Source organism: Microchirus variegatus (assembly GCF_963457635.1).
Source record: "Microchirus variegatus genome assembly, chromosome: 1".
NCBI classification, from domain to species: Eukaryota; Metazoa; Chordata; class Actinopteri; order Pleuronectiformes; family Soleidae; genus Microchirus; species Microchirus variegatus.
In genome coordinates, this window is record NC_139802.1 from 32,688,913 (window position 1) to 32,707,226 (window position 18,314).

General features: G+C 41.1%; 1 protein-coding gene across 2 annotated transcripts in view; it reads right to left on the minus strand.

The window, feature by feature from the left end:
* Nucleotides 1-44: 44 nt before the first annotated feature.
* The window catches only part of LOC310929790 (striated muscle preferentially expressed protein kinase-like), a 51,422-nt gene continuing 33,152 nt past the window's right edge, over nucleotides 45-18,314 (minus strand). For both annotated transcript variants that reach the window (XM_083892637.1, XM_083892636.1), the window contains exons 18-41: nucleotides 18,035-18,241; nucleotides 17,823-17,946; nucleotides 17,066-17,238; nucleotides 16,564-16,676; nucleotides 16,112-16,280; nucleotides 14,694-14,793; nucleotides 13,246-13,446; nucleotides 12,747-12,804; nucleotides 12,587-12,664; nucleotides 12,307-12,479; nucleotides 12,138-12,164; nucleotides 11,886-12,038; nucleotides 11,740-11,782; nucleotides 11,552-11,617; nucleotides 8,611-11,254; nucleotides 8,353-8,520; nucleotides 6,769-6,891; nucleotides 5,872-6,036; nucleotides 4,522-5,173; nucleotides 3,630-3,869; nucleotides 2,767-2,990; nucleotides 2,579-2,654; nucleotides 2,283-2,432; nucleotides 45-1,561 (exon numbers count right to left, since the gene is read on the minus strand). In XM_083892637.1, the coding sequence (XP_083748763.1) occupies nucleotides 1,330-1,561; nucleotides 2,283-2,432; nucleotides 2,579-2,654; nucleotides 2,767-2,990; nucleotides 3,630-3,869; nucleotides 4,522-5,173; nucleotides 5,872-6,036; nucleotides 6,769-6,891; nucleotides 8,353-8,520; nucleotides 8,611-11,254; nucleotides 11,552-11,617; nucleotides 11,740-11,782; nucleotides 11,886-12,038; nucleotides 12,138-12,164; nucleotides 12,307-12,479; nucleotides 12,587-12,664; nucleotides 12,747-12,804; nucleotides 13,246-13,446; nucleotides 14,694-14,793; nucleotides 16,112-16,280; nucleotides 16,564-16,676; nucleotides 17,066-17,238; nucleotides 17,823-17,946; nucleotides 18,035-18,241 (6,359 nt within the window). In that variant the 3' untranslated portion in view covers nucleotides 45-1,329. The remainder of the gene's footprint in view (nucleotides 1,562-2,282; nucleotides 2,433-2,578; nucleotides 2,655-2,766; nucleotides 2,991-3,629; nucleotides 3,870-4,521; nucleotides 5,174-5,871; nucleotides 6,037-6,768; nucleotides 6,892-8,352; nucleotides 8,521-8,610; nucleotides 11,255-11,551; nucleotides 11,618-11,739; nucleotides 11,783-11,885; nucleotides 12,039-12,137; nucleotides 12,165-12,306; nucleotides 12,480-12,586; nucleotides 12,665-12,746; nucleotides 12,805-13,245; nucleotides 13,447-14,693; nucleotides 14,794-16,111; nucleotides 16,281-16,563; nucleotides 16,677-17,065; nucleotides 17,239-17,822; nucleotides 17,947-18,034; nucleotides 18,242-18,314) is intronic.

The following is an 18,314-nucleotide window of genomic DNA, read 5'->3' on the forward strand; positions in this document are numbered from 1 at the left end:
TCATAAAAACATTTTTCAAATCTTCCACATAGAAACACCGCAAAATTGGTACACTTACAAATCTTCAACCGTCCAAATTCATACAAAAAAAGAAACACTGTGAAAGAGCAAATACACAAGACATTCTATTATTACAAGGACTGTGTGTACTGTATGTTTGCCTGTATAAATGTATATATAAGAATCTATATGTATGTCTGCTCTTGTAAAGTCCAAATACTATTACTTCTTTTTTTTTTTTTGCTTTATTCAAATAATTCAGGTGTAACATTTACATGATAAATGTTTTCGATGTTAATTTGGTTTAGGCACTAACTGGGCAATCGCGATTGAAGCAACCAGACCAACTGACGGGTAACACTGAGAAACAACAGCACAGTAATTTACTTTGAGTGCGTGGCTTTTCAAAATAAAATATTATCTACATCACAGACTTGCTTTCCAGATTTGTGTCACAGGTAACAAGTTCAGTTTTAAACCACAGAACGAGACGTTTCACCACAAAGTCCTAGCTCACCCTAAAACACATCATTTTCACTGTGTGAATCCTAACACCAACCACAAACACACTTCTTCTTTTTTTTAATTCTTATTGTTTTTGGCTTCGATGCCAATTTGAAAAGTGAATCAAAAATACTTCTTCGCACACATACACACACACACTCACACAAGCACATACACACATGCAAATAAATTAACATGGAAAAAAGTAAACAATTTCAAGACAAAAAAAATCATATTTTTTTGACGTGTAAAATATGTAAGTTAATGTTGAAACTGAATAACTTAGCAGCTTAAATCATAATACATTCACATGAGTTTATTTAGTGACACAAAGGCAGTAGAAATGTCAGTGACACACATGTCCCGGGATCGGTGCAGTGTGGACGACCAGTGTTTAGTCGAAAAACCAAATATTAATGTGCAATTTAAGAATTCACCGCACGACTGAGAAATTGTGCAATCGAACAAAAAAAAAAATCCCAGAACAACCTGTGTTCTCTCGGCGGATGAACATTTTCTGAATCATTCAGACGTCGCAGCAGTGTGCTGCTCTTTCCTTTCATCTCAGTGTTGTCGTTTCACCTCAGGATCCCATTAGTGTTGAAAGCTCGAGTCTGTTCTCCTGTTACTACAGCTTTAAAGCAGCTGTCTTGCACATCTCTTGTGTGTTCCTCTCTTTGCAGGCTGACATTTTCCATGCAGCACTTTATTCACAGAGAAGCTGAGATGCATTGAAAGCCAATGTTCTGTTTCGCTCATGGCAGAACGAGGCGCCCGCAAACTCGTGTCCGCTGCGGTTGTTTCGCTTCCACCGTCGATTCGCTTTCAGCTGGGAACATGCGGCGCAGTGCCAGGCGTCGGGGGCTGCGTCGAGCTCTGGTACGTGCGCAGCAGCACTTTGTGCTTTGTGGCGTCCTCCGTGCGACGGCACTGCTGTTCCACCAGGAACTCTTTGACACGGTTGGAGGTGAAGGTGAGCGTTTGTCTTCTCAGCTTCATCAGGTAGGAATCCTGAAGCCAAGCGTGCATGAAGCAGTCTCGTATAGTGGCACGAGCCCTAGAAATACACACACATGGAAGTGATTGTTTAAGATGAAGATATTTCTGTATATTCAGAAGAGAAATGGGGAGTGAGTGGTCTCGTTTCTCTGGAACCGGATCAGACACCTGCTGCTCAAGTCTTCAGCACCCCTGTGGAATATACCACCATTCTACCTTGCAACAAAGTCCAAAGAAAATCAAAAATGTGTGTTGTTTTTCTGTCACCCCAAAAGAAGGATGTATTTGAACTTCCTGGTGGAGGCAGGCAGAGAATCAACAACTGTGTGCTGTGTGTGATGTAAAATCACAGATTTTCTTGATGCACTTTGGTGCAGGAAAGTTATTGGTACAGTTTCCAGCCAGAAAAGCAACAAAGACGCTCTTAAGAGGCTGCAGACTTTATCATAGTATGTAATTTAATTAATCAATTAATCAGTTGATTATCGACTATTGTCAAACCTGGAAATCACGATGATCTCAAATGTCTTGTTTTGTCCAGAAACCACAATGATTCAGTTTTAATGATTTCTTTGTTATGTGGAGCGAAGAAACAAAGAAAATATTCACATTTAAGAAGAAGCTAAAACAATCAGAAATCTTGTTTTAATAATGAAAAAAGCTTCAAACCGATTAATCGATTAGCAAAATAGTTGCCGTTTCATTTAGTGATCGATTAATCGGCTCTAAATTGTACATTTCTTCAGAAAACGCGGGGACAAACGTTTCTCGGCACTTACCACGGGTAACTGCTCAACATCTTCTTGAGAAAGGCAGAGGCACTTTGGGACACATTTGGGTACAGTTTGGTTGAGTCAAACTTTGCCATCAGGATTTTGGATTCAGCCTTTAGAGGGTCTTTATCTTCAAAGGGCAATCGGCCACTAAGCCTGGTTGTAAAGAGTATAGACGGAAAAAATGTAGTTACTTTGTAAAATGGTATTTCATTGTGTTCTTAAAGGGACAGTTATTATCTCCCTGATTACATGAACAGATTTTGGCCACGTAACAAAATGCTCACTCCATTTGTACTTACATAATGTAGGTGACAACCCCAACAGTCCAGATATCTGCAGGAGGACCAACCACTTCTCCTTTTACCATCTCAGGAGCTTGAATCATAATGTATCAGAACAATGGAAATGAAGAAGTGTAAAGCATATGTACATGTTACAAATACTGTTACAGAAACATCTGCACGTCCTTCAAAGCGTTTGTCCTCACCCATGTATTCGAGCGTTCCTACTCTGGAGTCCCGCTGCCTGAGGCTGAGGGGGTTGAAGCTCTGGGCGCTGCCAAAGTCCACGATCTTGATGGCGTTGAGGTTGGTCACCATGATGTTGTCGGGCTTCAGATCGAGGTGAAGAACTCGTCGGCTGTGGAGGTACTCGACGCCCTGGAGGATCTGGACCAGGTGCCCCACCACGTCGTCCTCTGAGTAGCGGAACCTTAGGGGTGATTTGTGCAACATTTTAGAATTGTCTTCAAACCAAATTATGGATAAAAATTGTCTTCTGGTTCAAAAAGAAAGCAGGACAATTAGTAATTCGCCACCAAGGGGTGACTTTCAAAATTTCAAAATTGACATCATGTGCTATTGAAGAAGATCTGAATCTAGTGTTTGAAGCCATTAAACGTTTACAGATTTTAAAATTCAATTGAGAATTAGAAGCTCATTTTCACATGGTACTTCTCCTTGCAATCACTGTGTTTGCCCCCTGGTGGCTATTTAGCATATTGTTATTTCCTGATTTACTTCACTGGGAAAACTGCAGACTGTGATTTTAGTGCTTTACATTCAAAATAAGCACACAAACTAAAAACAACCTTACATAAAATCAAGCACAATGAATGAAAGTGTTAAAAAAGTAAACAAAAATATTAAATGGGTTTATTCTATTCTATTACTATTATTCCTTTTCCAACAGAATATTGCCAAAAAACCTATTGAAATGAATGGAGCACATAATACGCGATAACATTTTCTAGTTTAGTCGATCAAAACGTGTATGAATGTTAGACAGGTTGGGTCAGTAGATAAGAAAATCGTATTTCTAAGAATGAGGCAAACGTATCAGCCATCTTACCTGTCGATGAGACTGTACAGCAGCTCTTTACCGGTGCAGTACTCTGCCACCAGCACCAGGTAGCGTGGCGTGACATAGGCTTCGTGCAGTGACATCACCTTTTCGTTGTGAAGGGACTTAAGGATCTCATACTCCTTCAGGATGTCCGACTTGTTCTCCTGACTGTAGGGAATGATCTTTGCCATGAAAATCTTGCCTGTCGCGTTCTCCCGGCACTCGCGGATTACTCCAAACTGACCTCTGGCAGATGAATAAAATAAAAAATAAAAATTTAACCATACAAGGCTGTGAGGAAAATAGTATGGATTTAAAGATCAATAAACCTTTGCCAGAAAGGCAGTTTCAATTTGGTGGGCGTTCTAAAAGTACACTGGGCTATAAAATGTAATTAACTTGTTTTATGTGGATCAGCAACTCCTCAAGTCTGTTTACTGCAGATGTCTCTGCAGACTTTAAAGACTGCACTCAGAAGATCTGGGGGGTAAAATTAAATGACGGTTCATTAACTGTTCAGACTGAACACTAAATGTACAATATTAAAGCTGCAGTGCGTAACTTTTGGTGGTTTTGTTGTTGTGGATGGTACTATTCCTGCTCCAACCTATTTGTTGACTTCTCGCCTTAATAGCACAATGCTTTGTAGTCATTTGATATCAAAATTCAGGACCTGAGACCAAGCTCATTCTCCAAAGGAGAAGAGTGTGTGTGCTTGTTTAATGAATAAAAGTGCAGGGAATAAATATGAGAGCAAAACATTGCTCTATGTTCGACTAAACACCTTTTTTTTTTTTTTTTTTTACAAATTTGACAGTGAATGTAAAAGATTTAAAATATACCACAGTGGATTTACAAGACACCATATAATCAAGTTTTTTCCCAGTGTTGTTCTCACCTGGCTTTCTCATCCAAGAAAGTGTAGGGTTTCTGTGGAACCCCCTGTCGTAGGGCAGTGGAGGGTGTGGTGTGTCCTGATGGGGTACCTCTGGTGGGGGTACTGGCCCCATCACCGATGGGACTCAGGCTGGATGCCTGCAGAACTTGGGGGGTAAAGGAGACGGGAGTTGGCGCCACACGAGCAGTGATGGTGGCGGTGGGAACATATGTGGGCACAGAGGCCACTGCTGGTTTTGTGGGGGTCAAGGGTGGGGTGACAAGAGGAGGTGGGGGCGATATGGATGGAGTCTGGGTCATAGGGGTCACCACGTTGACTGGACTCTGGGGTTTGGGGAGGACAAACGGTGGAGGTGCTTTGACTGTGGGTGAAGAAGGAAGACTTGCTTTTGGAGCCTCTGCTGTTTCCGTGCCTGTCGATGCTGGTGAAGGTTTTGCTGCAGGACTGGGAGGCAGAGAGGATGGAGGTATGGGCGGGACCACCACAGGTGGGGGGTCTTTTGGAGCGGTGGACGTGAAGGTGATGGTGGAGACGGTTATCCTGGGAGCACTGTACTGGACTGGTTTGAACAGAGGCCCGATCACTGAGGAGGTGACAACTGGTGGTGTTGGGACAGTTTTTACAATGGCAACAATGGGTGGGACACCCACAGCTGCGAAAACAGACATAAGTGCCCTCTCAGTACAGTATATTTATGCATGTATGGATAGCTAGATAGCGAGATAGCTTGAGCTAGCAACGTTAAACAGCTTAATAAATAGATAACTAGCAAGCGAAATAGCTTAATAAATGATAGCTAGCACGGCTAGATAGCCCTATCAACATTGAAAGGTCCAGCGTGTAACACTTAGAAAGATACAGCACATATGTATGTTAGTATCTGTGTGTAATTGCTTTAGAATACAAATCATTTGCTTCTGGTAGTCTTTGAACAAGACTTTTAAACGTACTTAAGGCTAGCGTCTCGCTGTACAGAAGCCGCCATCTAGCGAGAGCTTCCATTGTGTTGTCAAGAGGTTTCATATCTTGGAGTGGAAGCTTACTATGCTAATGATGAGGAACATCATTAGATGACATCATATAGACACAATGAATGTCTATATGATGATTGTAATTATATATTATGTCATTATATCATATATATATATATATATATGTTTGTTAATTTATTTTATTCTGTTTATTCTTATTATTATGCCTTTGTTTGTCTGTTATGTCTGTTTCTTTAAAATCATTTTCAAATAAACTTAAATGCTTTATTGTGCACTTTATTTGTCTAAATAAAGTTATATTTCCCTGAACATAATGTGTTCTTTGCCGAACTCCATGTTTCAGTGTGTATTACAATACCTGCTGAGTCCAGGCAGACTGGTGCAGACTGGTTGCTGTGTGGTCCCTGTCCAGCTTTGTTGACGCAGCAGACGCGGAACCTGAAGGTGCCACATGCTGGCAAATCTGTGACGTTGTAGTAGCAGTCAACTACACCGGTCGTCACAGTCGTCCACTTGGAATCTCCTGCAGAACAGAGAACAGAGAACATAGTAATGTAAGGAGTGCATCTGATACAATCTTGATTATCAATGTTAAACTCAGATCGTTTATTCCTGCATTGCAATTAACACAGTTTAAAAGCCAAAGGACACTGCACAACACAAAGAACAAGCATCATCAATAAATGATGTTACACAAGACCCATAGGAAGATAACTTGTAGTTCATATGCACAACCACTAGATGGCAACATTGCAAAACTAATAATTCTTTATTAACATATTGCGTATATGTTTAATGTGCTTATTGAAAACCGACTTATTATACATCACTGCCATTCTGGCACACATGACCTATGCCAGAATTAAATTCTGCTCTAATCTAATCTGGATGGACCATAACATTGAATGAATATTCACTCAAGAGTCTGCAAGGCCTCTTCATCCACCTCATGTCACCTCACTGTGACACTGGGGAATCATGGTTCACAATAACAAACAGCTTTGACACCAGCGTCTACACAGATAGAACCGTTGTTGAAATGGTGTGGAAACTCATTTCCCCCCGTCCTCCACTTACAGTGCAAAGCCAAACATCGTCTGAGCTTTTTTTCAACACTGCAGCTTGAATTATTTAGCTTAATTTAATATTTGCTCATGGGGGCGATACCACATCAAACACAGGGACTGTAGCTTAAAAAAAAACACAAAAATGACAATGTACTCAAACATCAATCATTTTCTAGACACTCACTCACCTTCTGCTTTCCTTTCTAGCGTGTAGCTGCACGGGGGCTGAGTGTCTGCTGGCGTCCATAGGACCAGAGCTGTGTTGTTAAAAGTCTGCGGGACTTCAGGGGTTCCTGGACGTTTTGGGACACCTTCAACACCATAAGCAGATTACAGAGAACAGTCAGGCCAGCGTACACTTACATGCTGAAACACATTACAGACTTGTGGGCAGATTTGCATGTATGCACAAAGTAAAACCAGCCCTGGATAAACTAAGTTATAAAAAAATTAAGATATTCCTGTGGGCATAGTATTTTTTATTTTTGTCTCCAGAGTTCCAACAGTTTTTCGTTTGTGTGGTTTGAGGGTGTGTGAGTTTCCCATTGACGTGCATAGTTTAATAAGATTATAAATTGTTTTGTTGGATTCATTCGCTTGTGTGCTCGGCCGCACTTCTGTGTGTGTGGAGAAGCTTATAACATAATAATGTCATGTTTTATTTTTGTATTTTTGCTCTAAGTCACCAACATATAGTGGTTGATTTTCTGTTTTACCAATACTGATACTGATACCACATCCATGGGTATCCACCGTCTCATAAAAACATTACAACGTTCCAGCCAAATAACAAATATTCTGCTCCCATAAAGATGAAATAAACAATTTACTTCTATTTCAATAATCCACTTCACTTCTACAGTCTTTACTGAATGAGTTTTGGATCATATGTTTGCCTTTTTAATATCAGATCCACTGACTCTGACCAATCTAAGATTATTTATTTGCTTTTTTATTGTAAAATATCACAAATTAGGCTAATTTAGATTCAAGATTTAGAGAATTTAGACAGAATGGACAGAATACAATTTTTCAACAAAACCTGTGAGGTCTTTGTTGGAGTGAAACCAAACCAAGCATGACACAAATAGTGTCATCCCTTTATTCCAAAAACCATCCCCCATTTATTCTAAAATAAGCTGTCAAACGTATTTTTTCACACCACACACAGGATTAACCAGGGCAGACTTATATAGCACACACATCCAGCGCCACAAACAATAAAGTACAAATGCTATTGACTGCATCTGGCATCTAACAAATTGTGTATTTTCTTCAAAAGTACACTTTGTTGGTATTATATGATTATTGTGAGATGCTGATAGAATTCTCTCTGAGATTAATTCACTTTAAATATTCATAGTAAAACAGCTAATGAATATCATTCCTGTATATCCATGAAAAGTAAAGGAGCAGCTGTACTTCTACTCAGAAAAGTTGTAAAAGCAGCTTTGGGGTTCATATCTCATTTTCAATATTTTTGCATCATATATATACACATACATACATACATACATATATATACTGTACATACATACATATATATATATATATATATATATACATGCATAAACACATACATATATACACACACATATATATATGTATATACATACAGTAAAGACCAAAAGTTTGGAAACACTTCCTCATTCAAGTAAATGGAAAGGTGTGTCCAAACTTTTGGTCTGTACTGTATATATACACACACATACACATATATATGTGTATATATCACAAAATATAACTAATAATTACACAAAAAACAAACTTACAAGCTATGGATAGTGTGCATGAGGTGGTGATGGTAGCTATAGGGTTGGTAGCTACACACTCATAAATCCCAGTGTCTTTCCGGCAGGACTTCATGAAGGTAAGTAGCTCCCTGCCGTCAGGGTGAGAGATCAGGTAGATGCGGTCATCCACCTCCAGTGGATTGCGATCTGGAATACAAGAATTGTCATATAATAGGCAAATCAACTGCAGTTTCTGCCGTAAACTACAGTAAACGACAAGTGTTTCAGGTAAGATACCTTTCCTCCATGTAATTTCCGGATGTGGACTTCCAGCTGGAAGACAGCTGAGAGTGACAGATTCTCCCTCCAACAAGATGTGGTCTTTCAGTTTAATGTGGAACACAGGAGCAAAATCTGAAGCAGAGCGGATGAATTGCTGGCTGTTTGACAACACCTCCTCTTTGGCGATGGATAAAGACAGATCAGACTGAGAAGGGTTTTTTTCTTTCTTGCTTCTTGTCAACCCCCACCTGTCCCACCGCGAACGCCTGTCACTCTCAGAGCCTTTTTCGGAATGGAAGCTGGACACGGATTCATTTGACTCCTTGGACGCACCAGTGCCAGCCTGTTGTGCCAGTTGGTTTTCAGGGATGCCCATTCCTTGGGGTCCACGTCCCTCGGATTGGGAATGACGATGGCGAGTTAACAAGGGTGTCCTCTTTCCCTCAGGCTCTCCTTTTCTCTCCTCAGACTGACTCCGGATCTTTGAGGATAATCCTGCCACTTTGTTCTCAAACTTCTGTCGCATTGCGATGATAGGGGAATCTGTGACTTTTTTTGAGTCCTTCTTTTGCACCAAGTCTTTTTGACTTCCCTCAGCATCTTTATTCTTTCCCTCCTCGGATTGCGTCCTAATCTTGGCAGAAATTCCTGCCACTTTGGACTCAAACCTGCGCCTCATAGCAGAAACCGATGACTCCTCATCTTTTCTTTGCTCACTTTCTTCCACCTGCCTCTGTGGCCCTGTGCTGCTTGGCTCTTTTGTATCCAGGGACTTGCTACGCCCAATGGCCCATGAAACCCTCTTGGTTACAGCAGATTCCTCCTTTGGTTTCTCACCCTTCTTGTCAACGGTTGTCGATTTCTTTGCCCGCAAGGAAAATCTCCCAATTCGACCAAGACCTGTTTCCTTATCTTCTTCCCTTAAATCCTGAACAGATTTAGATTTCTCCTGTAGTCCCTTGGCTACCATTTCAAGAGGTGCGCCCCTTGGACCTGGCCTGTAAATGTCCTCACCTCCCTCAACCGCCTTCCGACTAAATAACGGGGATTTCTCCTCTGATTTGTTCCTGGTCAACTTTCGGAGTCCACGAGTCAAAGACGACTCCCTTTTCTTAAACCTAGCTTCAAAGACGTCTTCTGAATCAATGTCTTTGATATCTGACCTGAGCACAAGCTGACGGGTGGCGGTAGGAAGATCAGGATTCGATGATGAACAAGCAGGAGATGGGTCAGCAGTTGCTACCTTGGCATATACTGCTGGATGTTCAGGTAATGTAGGGACATCGGTGCACGTTGTACAATTTGGCTTCGCTGTAGCTGCAGGGTCTTTAGATATTTGGGTCTCAGCGGATTTTTGAGCAACAGCTTGAATGGTATTTGTGAGGACAGGTGAAAGTTTATTATTTTTTTGCTTTTCGTTTCTATCAGGCGCTTCATCTTCCTTGTCAACCACAATTATTGGAGTGATCAGAGAGGGTGATGTGGACTCAGTCTCTACTCTATGTGCTTGTTCTAACTGAGTTTTGGTCCTACTCTTTGTTATCCTATCTACGTCTCCATGTTCTCGCACACTGTTCTGTTGGTCCACTCCTGGTCTTGGAAGTGTAAAGGAAATCTTCTTTGTTTGGGAAGTAGAAGTAGACTCAAGTGTTGTTTGTTCTGTCAGTGCTGACATTGAGGTTGCCTCCTGGAGCTTTTTCCCTTCTATGCTTGCATTGCTCATAGATGGGATCTCTAAGGGTGCTCCAAACCTGCGGTGCAGTGGCATGGGTTCAGAGTCCCCTTGAGTGAAGGAGGAGCTTTTGCGAAAAACTTTGATCTTTGGAATATCCTCCACAGGACTCTCAGAAGATGCTGCTCTGGTGATTGTTGATGGTTCGGCTCTAGATCTCCTCAAATTTCGATCAAGAGACTCTGTTTGCCTCTGATCCTCAATACCAAGTGTTTCAAACAAGGGTCCTCGTAGGCCGCTCATCTTTTTGTCGATGTTTCCCCCCCTGAGCAGCCGCTGTCTCATCAGTTCTAATTTTAGGGCATAATCTTCCTGGCTTAACTTTGCTGCCCCAGGGCTTGGGCTGCGATTGGGTAGCTCCATAGAAACTGACTTTTTCAGACTGTTGTTACTTTTCTCTGATTCCTCATTGATGTCTTCCTTTTCTGGGTCAATGTGGAGAAGCAGTGCTGAATCAGCAGAGCTTCCCCTCCTCATGGTACCCCTCCTCACTTTTGTCTCAGATTCATCCGACTCCACACTTGATCCCTTTTTAAGGCCAACTCGTTTCGTCTCCTCAATTTTCTCCCCTTTTGGGGTTTCGTCTTCATCTGCCACCCTTTTTGTATCCCCTCCTCTTGTGCTTGCTACCTCCATATTGTCCTGCTTTCTTGTGCCATTAGCTGCAACACTGGGCCATCCAGTGACATCTTCATCCCCTGGGATCTCATTAAGGGAGACTCTGGAGCCAGAGAACACCATGGACAATGGCATCGGAATGAAGGGAAGCTCATCTACATCTGCGTCTGAATCAGAGGAAGAGGAAAGTTGTGGGGAGCCTTCTTTTAAATGCCGAGCCACGGCAATGGAGACATGACTGGATGAGTCATTCAGGAGTTCTGGTATGGACCGCATAACCATCTTGGCTTTGTAGCTGATGAGGGACCGCTGAAAAAAGGTAACAAAAAGACAGTATAACATGTTCATTTCTTTATTTTATGTGACTGATTCTAAGCTGAGTCAAGATCAAGGTTTTAATTAAAATGTATCTCAAATTAAAAAAGATTTGATGAAAGGAAATGAGGATTTATGTGTTTCCAACCATGGTGATGTGAATACTGATAGTTCACTGACAAGTCTTTTCCACCTCACCTCACTGATATATTACAAGAGTTTTTCAAATGTTCTATGTTTACATTCAGGTTTTCATTGTACAAATGAAAAATGTTATCCGCAGTGCCTTACCTGCCATTTTCTTCTTGACAAAACCTGCTTTAGCATCGCTGTACTGATGCTCTTGTTTGTTGGCGACTACGAGGCAAAAAAAAGCACACCATTAACCTCGGTGAAGCTATAAATAAATGTCTAATGACACTTTGAAATATTTGATGCTTGGCAGCAGATGATTTGGCAGCAGATGAATGACAGCTCACCTTGAACCAAGGATGACGAAGGCACTCAATGGCACTGGGCCTCCTGGGAGGAGGAGGAGGAGGAGGAAACATGCTCATCAGTTTGGACACCGTTAAATGTGATCTGTGGTCTGCCAAGTATATATGAAGTGAATCAAGATGCTTACAGTCTGTCCACCACCAGAAGCTTGATGACAAACCCCTTTGCTTCCTTGCAGAAGTCAGAAAACATGCTCTCCTCAAACGCCACATTGTAGTTACGGATGTTTAAGGCACTGCCCCGGTCATTCTCACCAGCGAAAGGAGACACACCAGTCAAACTGCAAAAAAATGAACAAAAAATATGTTTCATTTCCAAAGTGTGGTTGTATGAGTAATAATGTAACAAAATAGCCTCGTCATAAACCTGAAGAACGTACCAGAGGTAAGTGATGACACCAATGGGCCTGTGGGAAAGCAGAGCAGATGAAAGTGGAGTGGTCAGCAACAACACAAAAAGACAGCTTTAATTAATAGCAGACAGGAGAGTTGGGCCTGCACTGTGTAGTAACTACAGTGCTTCTCAGCTGTGGTGAACAGGTGGCTTACCATATGTCTGTTGCCATGGAAACGGGAGTTTGGTTCACAATCTCTGGGGCGATGTATTCTGGCGTGCCGTACTTGCAGTAGTGCTGATCCAAAGCCTCCAGTTTTATGGCATTTCCAAAGTCGCAAATGCGAATTTGGTCACTCCCAGGACGTGCCATTAAAATGTTTTCTGGCTAGAAGTGAATGTGCAAACAGAAACCACAATGTCAGTTACTTCATACAAAAGCATTTTTGGATTCTATAAATGTGTTCCACCACCAGACGTGGGATAAAAAAATACCTTTATATCAAGATGGGCGATGCTTTTTTGGTGAAGATAACCAAGTCCTTCCAAAACCTGCTGAACGCTACTGCGGATCTGTGGAGGAACATAGAGGGAGTGAACTTCAAAGCCATGTTACATAATGATGGTGCAGTGCGGTTGGCAGAAGCACACAAACCTCCAGCTCCATGACTGTTGTTTTTTTGGTCATTCTGTCCAGGAACTCTTCGTGACATCTTTTTTTCACACACAAGTTGAGGAAAAAAGGACTGAGTGACTTGACTGCACAGATCAGAGTGGAAGATGCATGAGAAATAAATAATAAATTAGCATAAAATCTCCCACACAGCCTATTCTTTAGCTAATTACACTTGTCGATGATGAGTCAGAGAGTACCAAAAAAGCTGTGCTGCGCTTCATTCCCGGGAACAAGAGACATTAGGATTAATGCTTTGGATCTTTAGTGTCCTTGAGATGCATTAAAGAACACTTTTGGTTACAGTGAGGCTGATGAAAGTTGAAGCTGCTGCAGGAAACAGCAAGGCCTTTTTTGGCATGAAGACATGTATGTCCTCAATGAAAATGTCTCCGTTTGTTCTGTCATTTTTCAGATGTTCAGCTACATCAACAACTTGTATCACTGGAAAATGAAAACAAAGATTGCGTTGAAGGGATACAACTCTGTGATGAGCACCACCACGTCCTTCTTCTCAAAGGCATCGTGGAAATAGAGGATTTTCTCGTTGTCCAGCTCAGACAGAAGGTCCATCTCTCTCAGGGCCAGAGGTTTTCTCCTTCCTCGGGCTGATAGGAACTTTGCAGCAAACTCGGCCTTTCCCTTCTTCTGAGTCACTCTCTTCACATAGGAGAAGGTGCCCCTGCACAATCAAATCATGAATGACACATGCTATTTGTCATACACATAGTACTGTTTCATTTTCAACTGTAGACATGTTAATACACTGTTTGTATGAACAAAATAACATGCAGAGTGCCAATTTGGATTGCTAACAAAGGCCTCCCAGACCAGATGTCTGCTTTTCCGACTTCCAAGTTCTGATGTAAATGGAACACAGCAATAAAAACAATATCAAAAGGACTGTGCATTTTCTATTGGAATTAGGGAATTCCCTTTATTCATAAATAAAAGTCAATATTTTGTGCAAAATACACAAACGGGGATTTAAGAAATGCCATAAATTGAAAAAGGGTAAATTGCACGATGTTTACTTGGTGTTTAAAAGGTGTACAGACTACAGGCACTTCAAATCAACAGAACACTCAGCTTTGCCCCTTTACTCCACTTCAATAATACATTCCTCTTTGCAAGAATAACCACTAATTGACTTTTACTCTCTTTAGATGCATTTCTGTGGGGGACAGGAGAAGCAAACATCTGAATCTGAATTCTCTTTCCATTTCTGTTTAATAACCAGCTCACATATTCTCATTACTGTGGCGTCCACAGCTCAAGGTAACCCCCGTCTCCACCGAGTGAGATCCAAACAAATCTTAATCTATTCTCTCCGCTCAGGCTGGTGACTCATCTGTCTTTATACTGTCTACTCTGCTGTTAAGCAGCCATGACTCCCTCCCCGACGTCACCCACAAGCCTCAGCTTTGATGCAGCATTGAATGTCACTGTGTAAAATGGAAATTATATACATAATATTAACATAAATTGTATTTTTTTTACATTGTTCTCCAACAATATAGTTCCAACATTAAAATTACGATTTCTGTTGTGGATGTAGTCTTCTGGTTTCCTTGTTGAAGCTAATCAGGGAGTAAGAATATATTGAACAGCCACCAGGGGGTGACTCCACTGTTTGCAAGAACTCCCTTTGTAACGTGATACAATTGTTGTATATCCTGGTCTATTTCTTCTGTCTCTACATCACCTCCCTCTTGTCATTTCTTTCCCCACTCTCTGTCCCCCATTTTTTCCTTTCACTCCAACCAGTCAAGGCAGATGGCTGCACATTTTTTAGTTGTTTTGGACAATCTCAACATCTGAGAAGGTAAACTCTTATATTTCTATTTTTGTTCTAATGTGTTTTGCTTTTTCTTAATGTGTAAAAATAAAAATGTCACTGTGTGCGCAGGGATGTCAGACAACACTCACCTCCCGATCTCTTTGTGGATATCGTAGTAATCCGTCAAACGCCTCATCTTCCTCAGAATGGTTCCCTCATCCTCCATTGGCTCCTCTGCTTCTTTTCGCTCTGCACGGAGCAGCAACATCAGCATTTTACTCCCCCACCTTTCTTGTTTGTATTAATGTGTATGTGTTTGGCTGAGCATGTTTGCCAGCACAGTGACAGATGGTTTCATATTGTAGTCCCACAACACCTTGTGGTCTCGTCTATACGGTGCAGATTTAGAGATGCAATGCTACTGTGGCCCCAGAGAGAGGTTGTTATGTCTAGCAAATTAGACCACACCCTGACAGCTTCAGGTAAATAACACATTGTTACTGTAGGTGTGCTTCCAGCTGCCAGTAGGTGGCACAATGACTGGCTTTGCAGGTTATCATCGATAAAACAATGAAAGAGAATAGAATAGCTGCGTGCTATAATATTGGTTAAAATATTTTTAGCCACTACCATGGTTGCCGTGTTTACCCGGATACAGGTCTGTGTGGAAGCCTGCTGCATGGCTAGTGGGAACACGAAATGTGAGCATTTTGGCTTTTTTCCCATTACTATGCATCTTACTGTAGAAGAATGTGCAATATAGTTTTTTATATCCTTTTTTTCAGCACAACCTCGGCAATCTGATGAAATATTATTTTCATTTTCACCAACTATATAAACACAGCTGAGCGAAAAGCACTCAAAATGTTTAAAATTTACTCAACGAAACATAAAAGACAAAAAGAAATGCATTTTTAAAAGCCTGAATATGTTACCTTTTTGAAAAATAACCATAAGTGCACCTGTGGTACAGATCAGTGAGCACTAAGGATTAACTCAAATTCCTGCAAAAAGCATCAGCTCGCGCTAAAACTCAGTCAGATCGCAATACCAATGATGATGAAGATAAAGAAAAACCAGAGTGGATACAAAAGGGTCTTCAGACACCAGATCTCTTTTAAAATTCCCATTACATGATCATTTTTCTAATTATTGTTTTTTTCTAATCTATGTTTTTACTGTCACAAGGTTGTAGCTTGTCTCTTTGAGTGTCATGTGACGACCTCTCCTGTTGATTGTAAAACCTGTGAATATCTCTCCAACTTCAGCTGGGTCACTTTCAGTGTCTCAAACCCAAAACCAAGTGATAAACTGGATTAAACTAAACTAAACAATCCGGAAATCAGAGCAGAAATTTTGAAATTTTTCGAGTTTTCATTAAAACAAATAGAGCTGAGATGACCATTTCTGGCAGGAGAAAGCTTATCTTTGTAATTCAGCAGGTTTTTTGCAGTTACATGCAATATGCTTCTGTGATAATCCTCTCCAAAAGTGCTGAACCTGTTCATTAATGCTGGGTGTGCTGGTGCGTGCAGTGTTGTTGTTATTGATTCTGGACCTGGCAGACCTGTGTGGACTGTGAGTTCAGCCTTGCAGGAGTTGGAGCCGGCCAGGTTCTTGGCCGTGCAGGTGTAGACGCCGGAATGCTCGGGCCGAGCGTTGAGGACAACGAGGGAATATTCAGGGTCATCGTACACGAATGTGAAGTGGCTGCTTTCACTGAGAAGCACGTCATCCTGCAACAGACCAATCAGTTCAATGGTTTTAGATGACTATTTTTTATTTATGTACATATATATATATATATATATATATATATATAAATATATATATATGTATATGTATATATACGTATATATATATATTAATGTATATACATATATGTATATATACATATATATATATATATATATATACATATATACACATATACACATATATATATATATATGTGTATATATACACATACATATATATATGTATATAGTCTCTTGTGTAAAAGAAACCGATTTTTTCTACCTTATACCACAGAATATCTGGGTCTGGTTTCCCTTCAACCACAACAGCCAATCGACACGTCTCCCCCAAGTGCACATCCACATCCTCCATGATGGTTTCAAACTTTGGTGGCACTATGGATGGGAATCATATACAAACACAGCAGCTAAAACACCAAACTTTAGATTTAATTGACATAAATGTTGATAAAATAAATAAAATACCACAGATTGCACGAGTGAAATAGTGTGCCGTCTTTGTGTGGCTTCCACACAATAAAGTATACACTGAAAAGTTTACCAGCCACTTTATTAGGTAGCAGTGACTTTAGGATGAGCTGCTGAATCTCATACTGAGGATACAATGGTAAGAGATGGTTTCTTGATGCCGTAGCAAGTGAATTTCTCCAGTGTGGGATCTAATCTAATCTATTCTAATCTAATCTAATCTAATCTGGAAGGCAACTCTCCCTTGTTGGGGGGAATTACCCATACATACGTTTCACTGCCTGAATCGCACTGACCTGCCAAAGCTAGCTGAAGCGTGCAGAGATCGCTGCCAAACTGGTTGCTGGCCGTCACCACCAACTGGCCCACGTCTGTGCTCCTGACCCTCTGGAGCTTCAGCGTGTGCTGGTCGTCGTCTGGCATGCTCATCTCAAACAACCCCGGTCTGTTGACCAGCACCACGCCCCTCCTGGAGGAGAGAAGGAGGCAGAAGATCGCAGTTATTATAAATGTTTTGATTTTTACAGACTGATGAATAAGATTCATTTCTGGCTGAAAACAAATCCTCTCAGCTCAACCTCATCCATCCTATTTTTTTTTTATAAATCTTTAAAATCACTATTTCAGATTTTATGTTTCACTTAATCTTATATTTTAATTAATTAAAATGTTCAGCTTGTTTAGGACAGTCTCATTATTTTTTAATAATTCTTTTACGACTTTTCTCCCACTTATTCACTTTGTATTCATTTCTTTGAATTCAGCCTCTGAGTTGCTTTTAATTGTTTTTGTACAGCGCCTTAAATCTGCCTTTGTGAATGAAAAGTGCTTCATAAAGGCAACTGTCTTGACTCTACAGTAAGAAGAACGAGCACACACTGGTGACTCTTAGACCCAGAGAACATGAACGTCAGCATTAAATTTTAAATTCACTTAGAGCATCGTGTCCAACTGCACAGCAGTGTTTCTTAGCTCTGGTTCTCTTACTGTTTTTTTTTTGGGCATTTAATTTTCCATTTATACAAATAAAACTCAAGACAGAGAAGAACAAACCTCTTCCAGGTGATAACTGCCTGCACATGGTTAAGAGTAATGGTGACGCAGGCAGGTTGGTTCTCTACCACATACATGATGTCTGGTTTGTCCAAAATGGCCGGTGCTTTCCTCAGATAAGGCCCTACACAGGTCAAATATAGTTATATAGTTATATTATGGGAATATTCGCACCAGTGACGGTGATTGAAAACCTTTTGCAGTCTTGGTACCTCTATCCAGGAGCTGGACCAGGTCAGTGGAGGGTGACGGTTTGCTCTGCGTCTTGCCAGTGGACGTCAGGACTCTGAAGGCGTAGCGAACCCCCTTGGACAGCGAGGTGACGGTGTAGCTGGTCTCCTTCAGGTTTGATGCAATGACAGACCATTGAGTCGAACCAAGAGGCTGCTGCTGGACTACATACAGCAACAAGCTCGCGTCTGCAGACACATACAGTGTTTGTGTTAAGGGAGACATATTATATCTAGTGCTGGGCACGTTAACAGTGTCAAC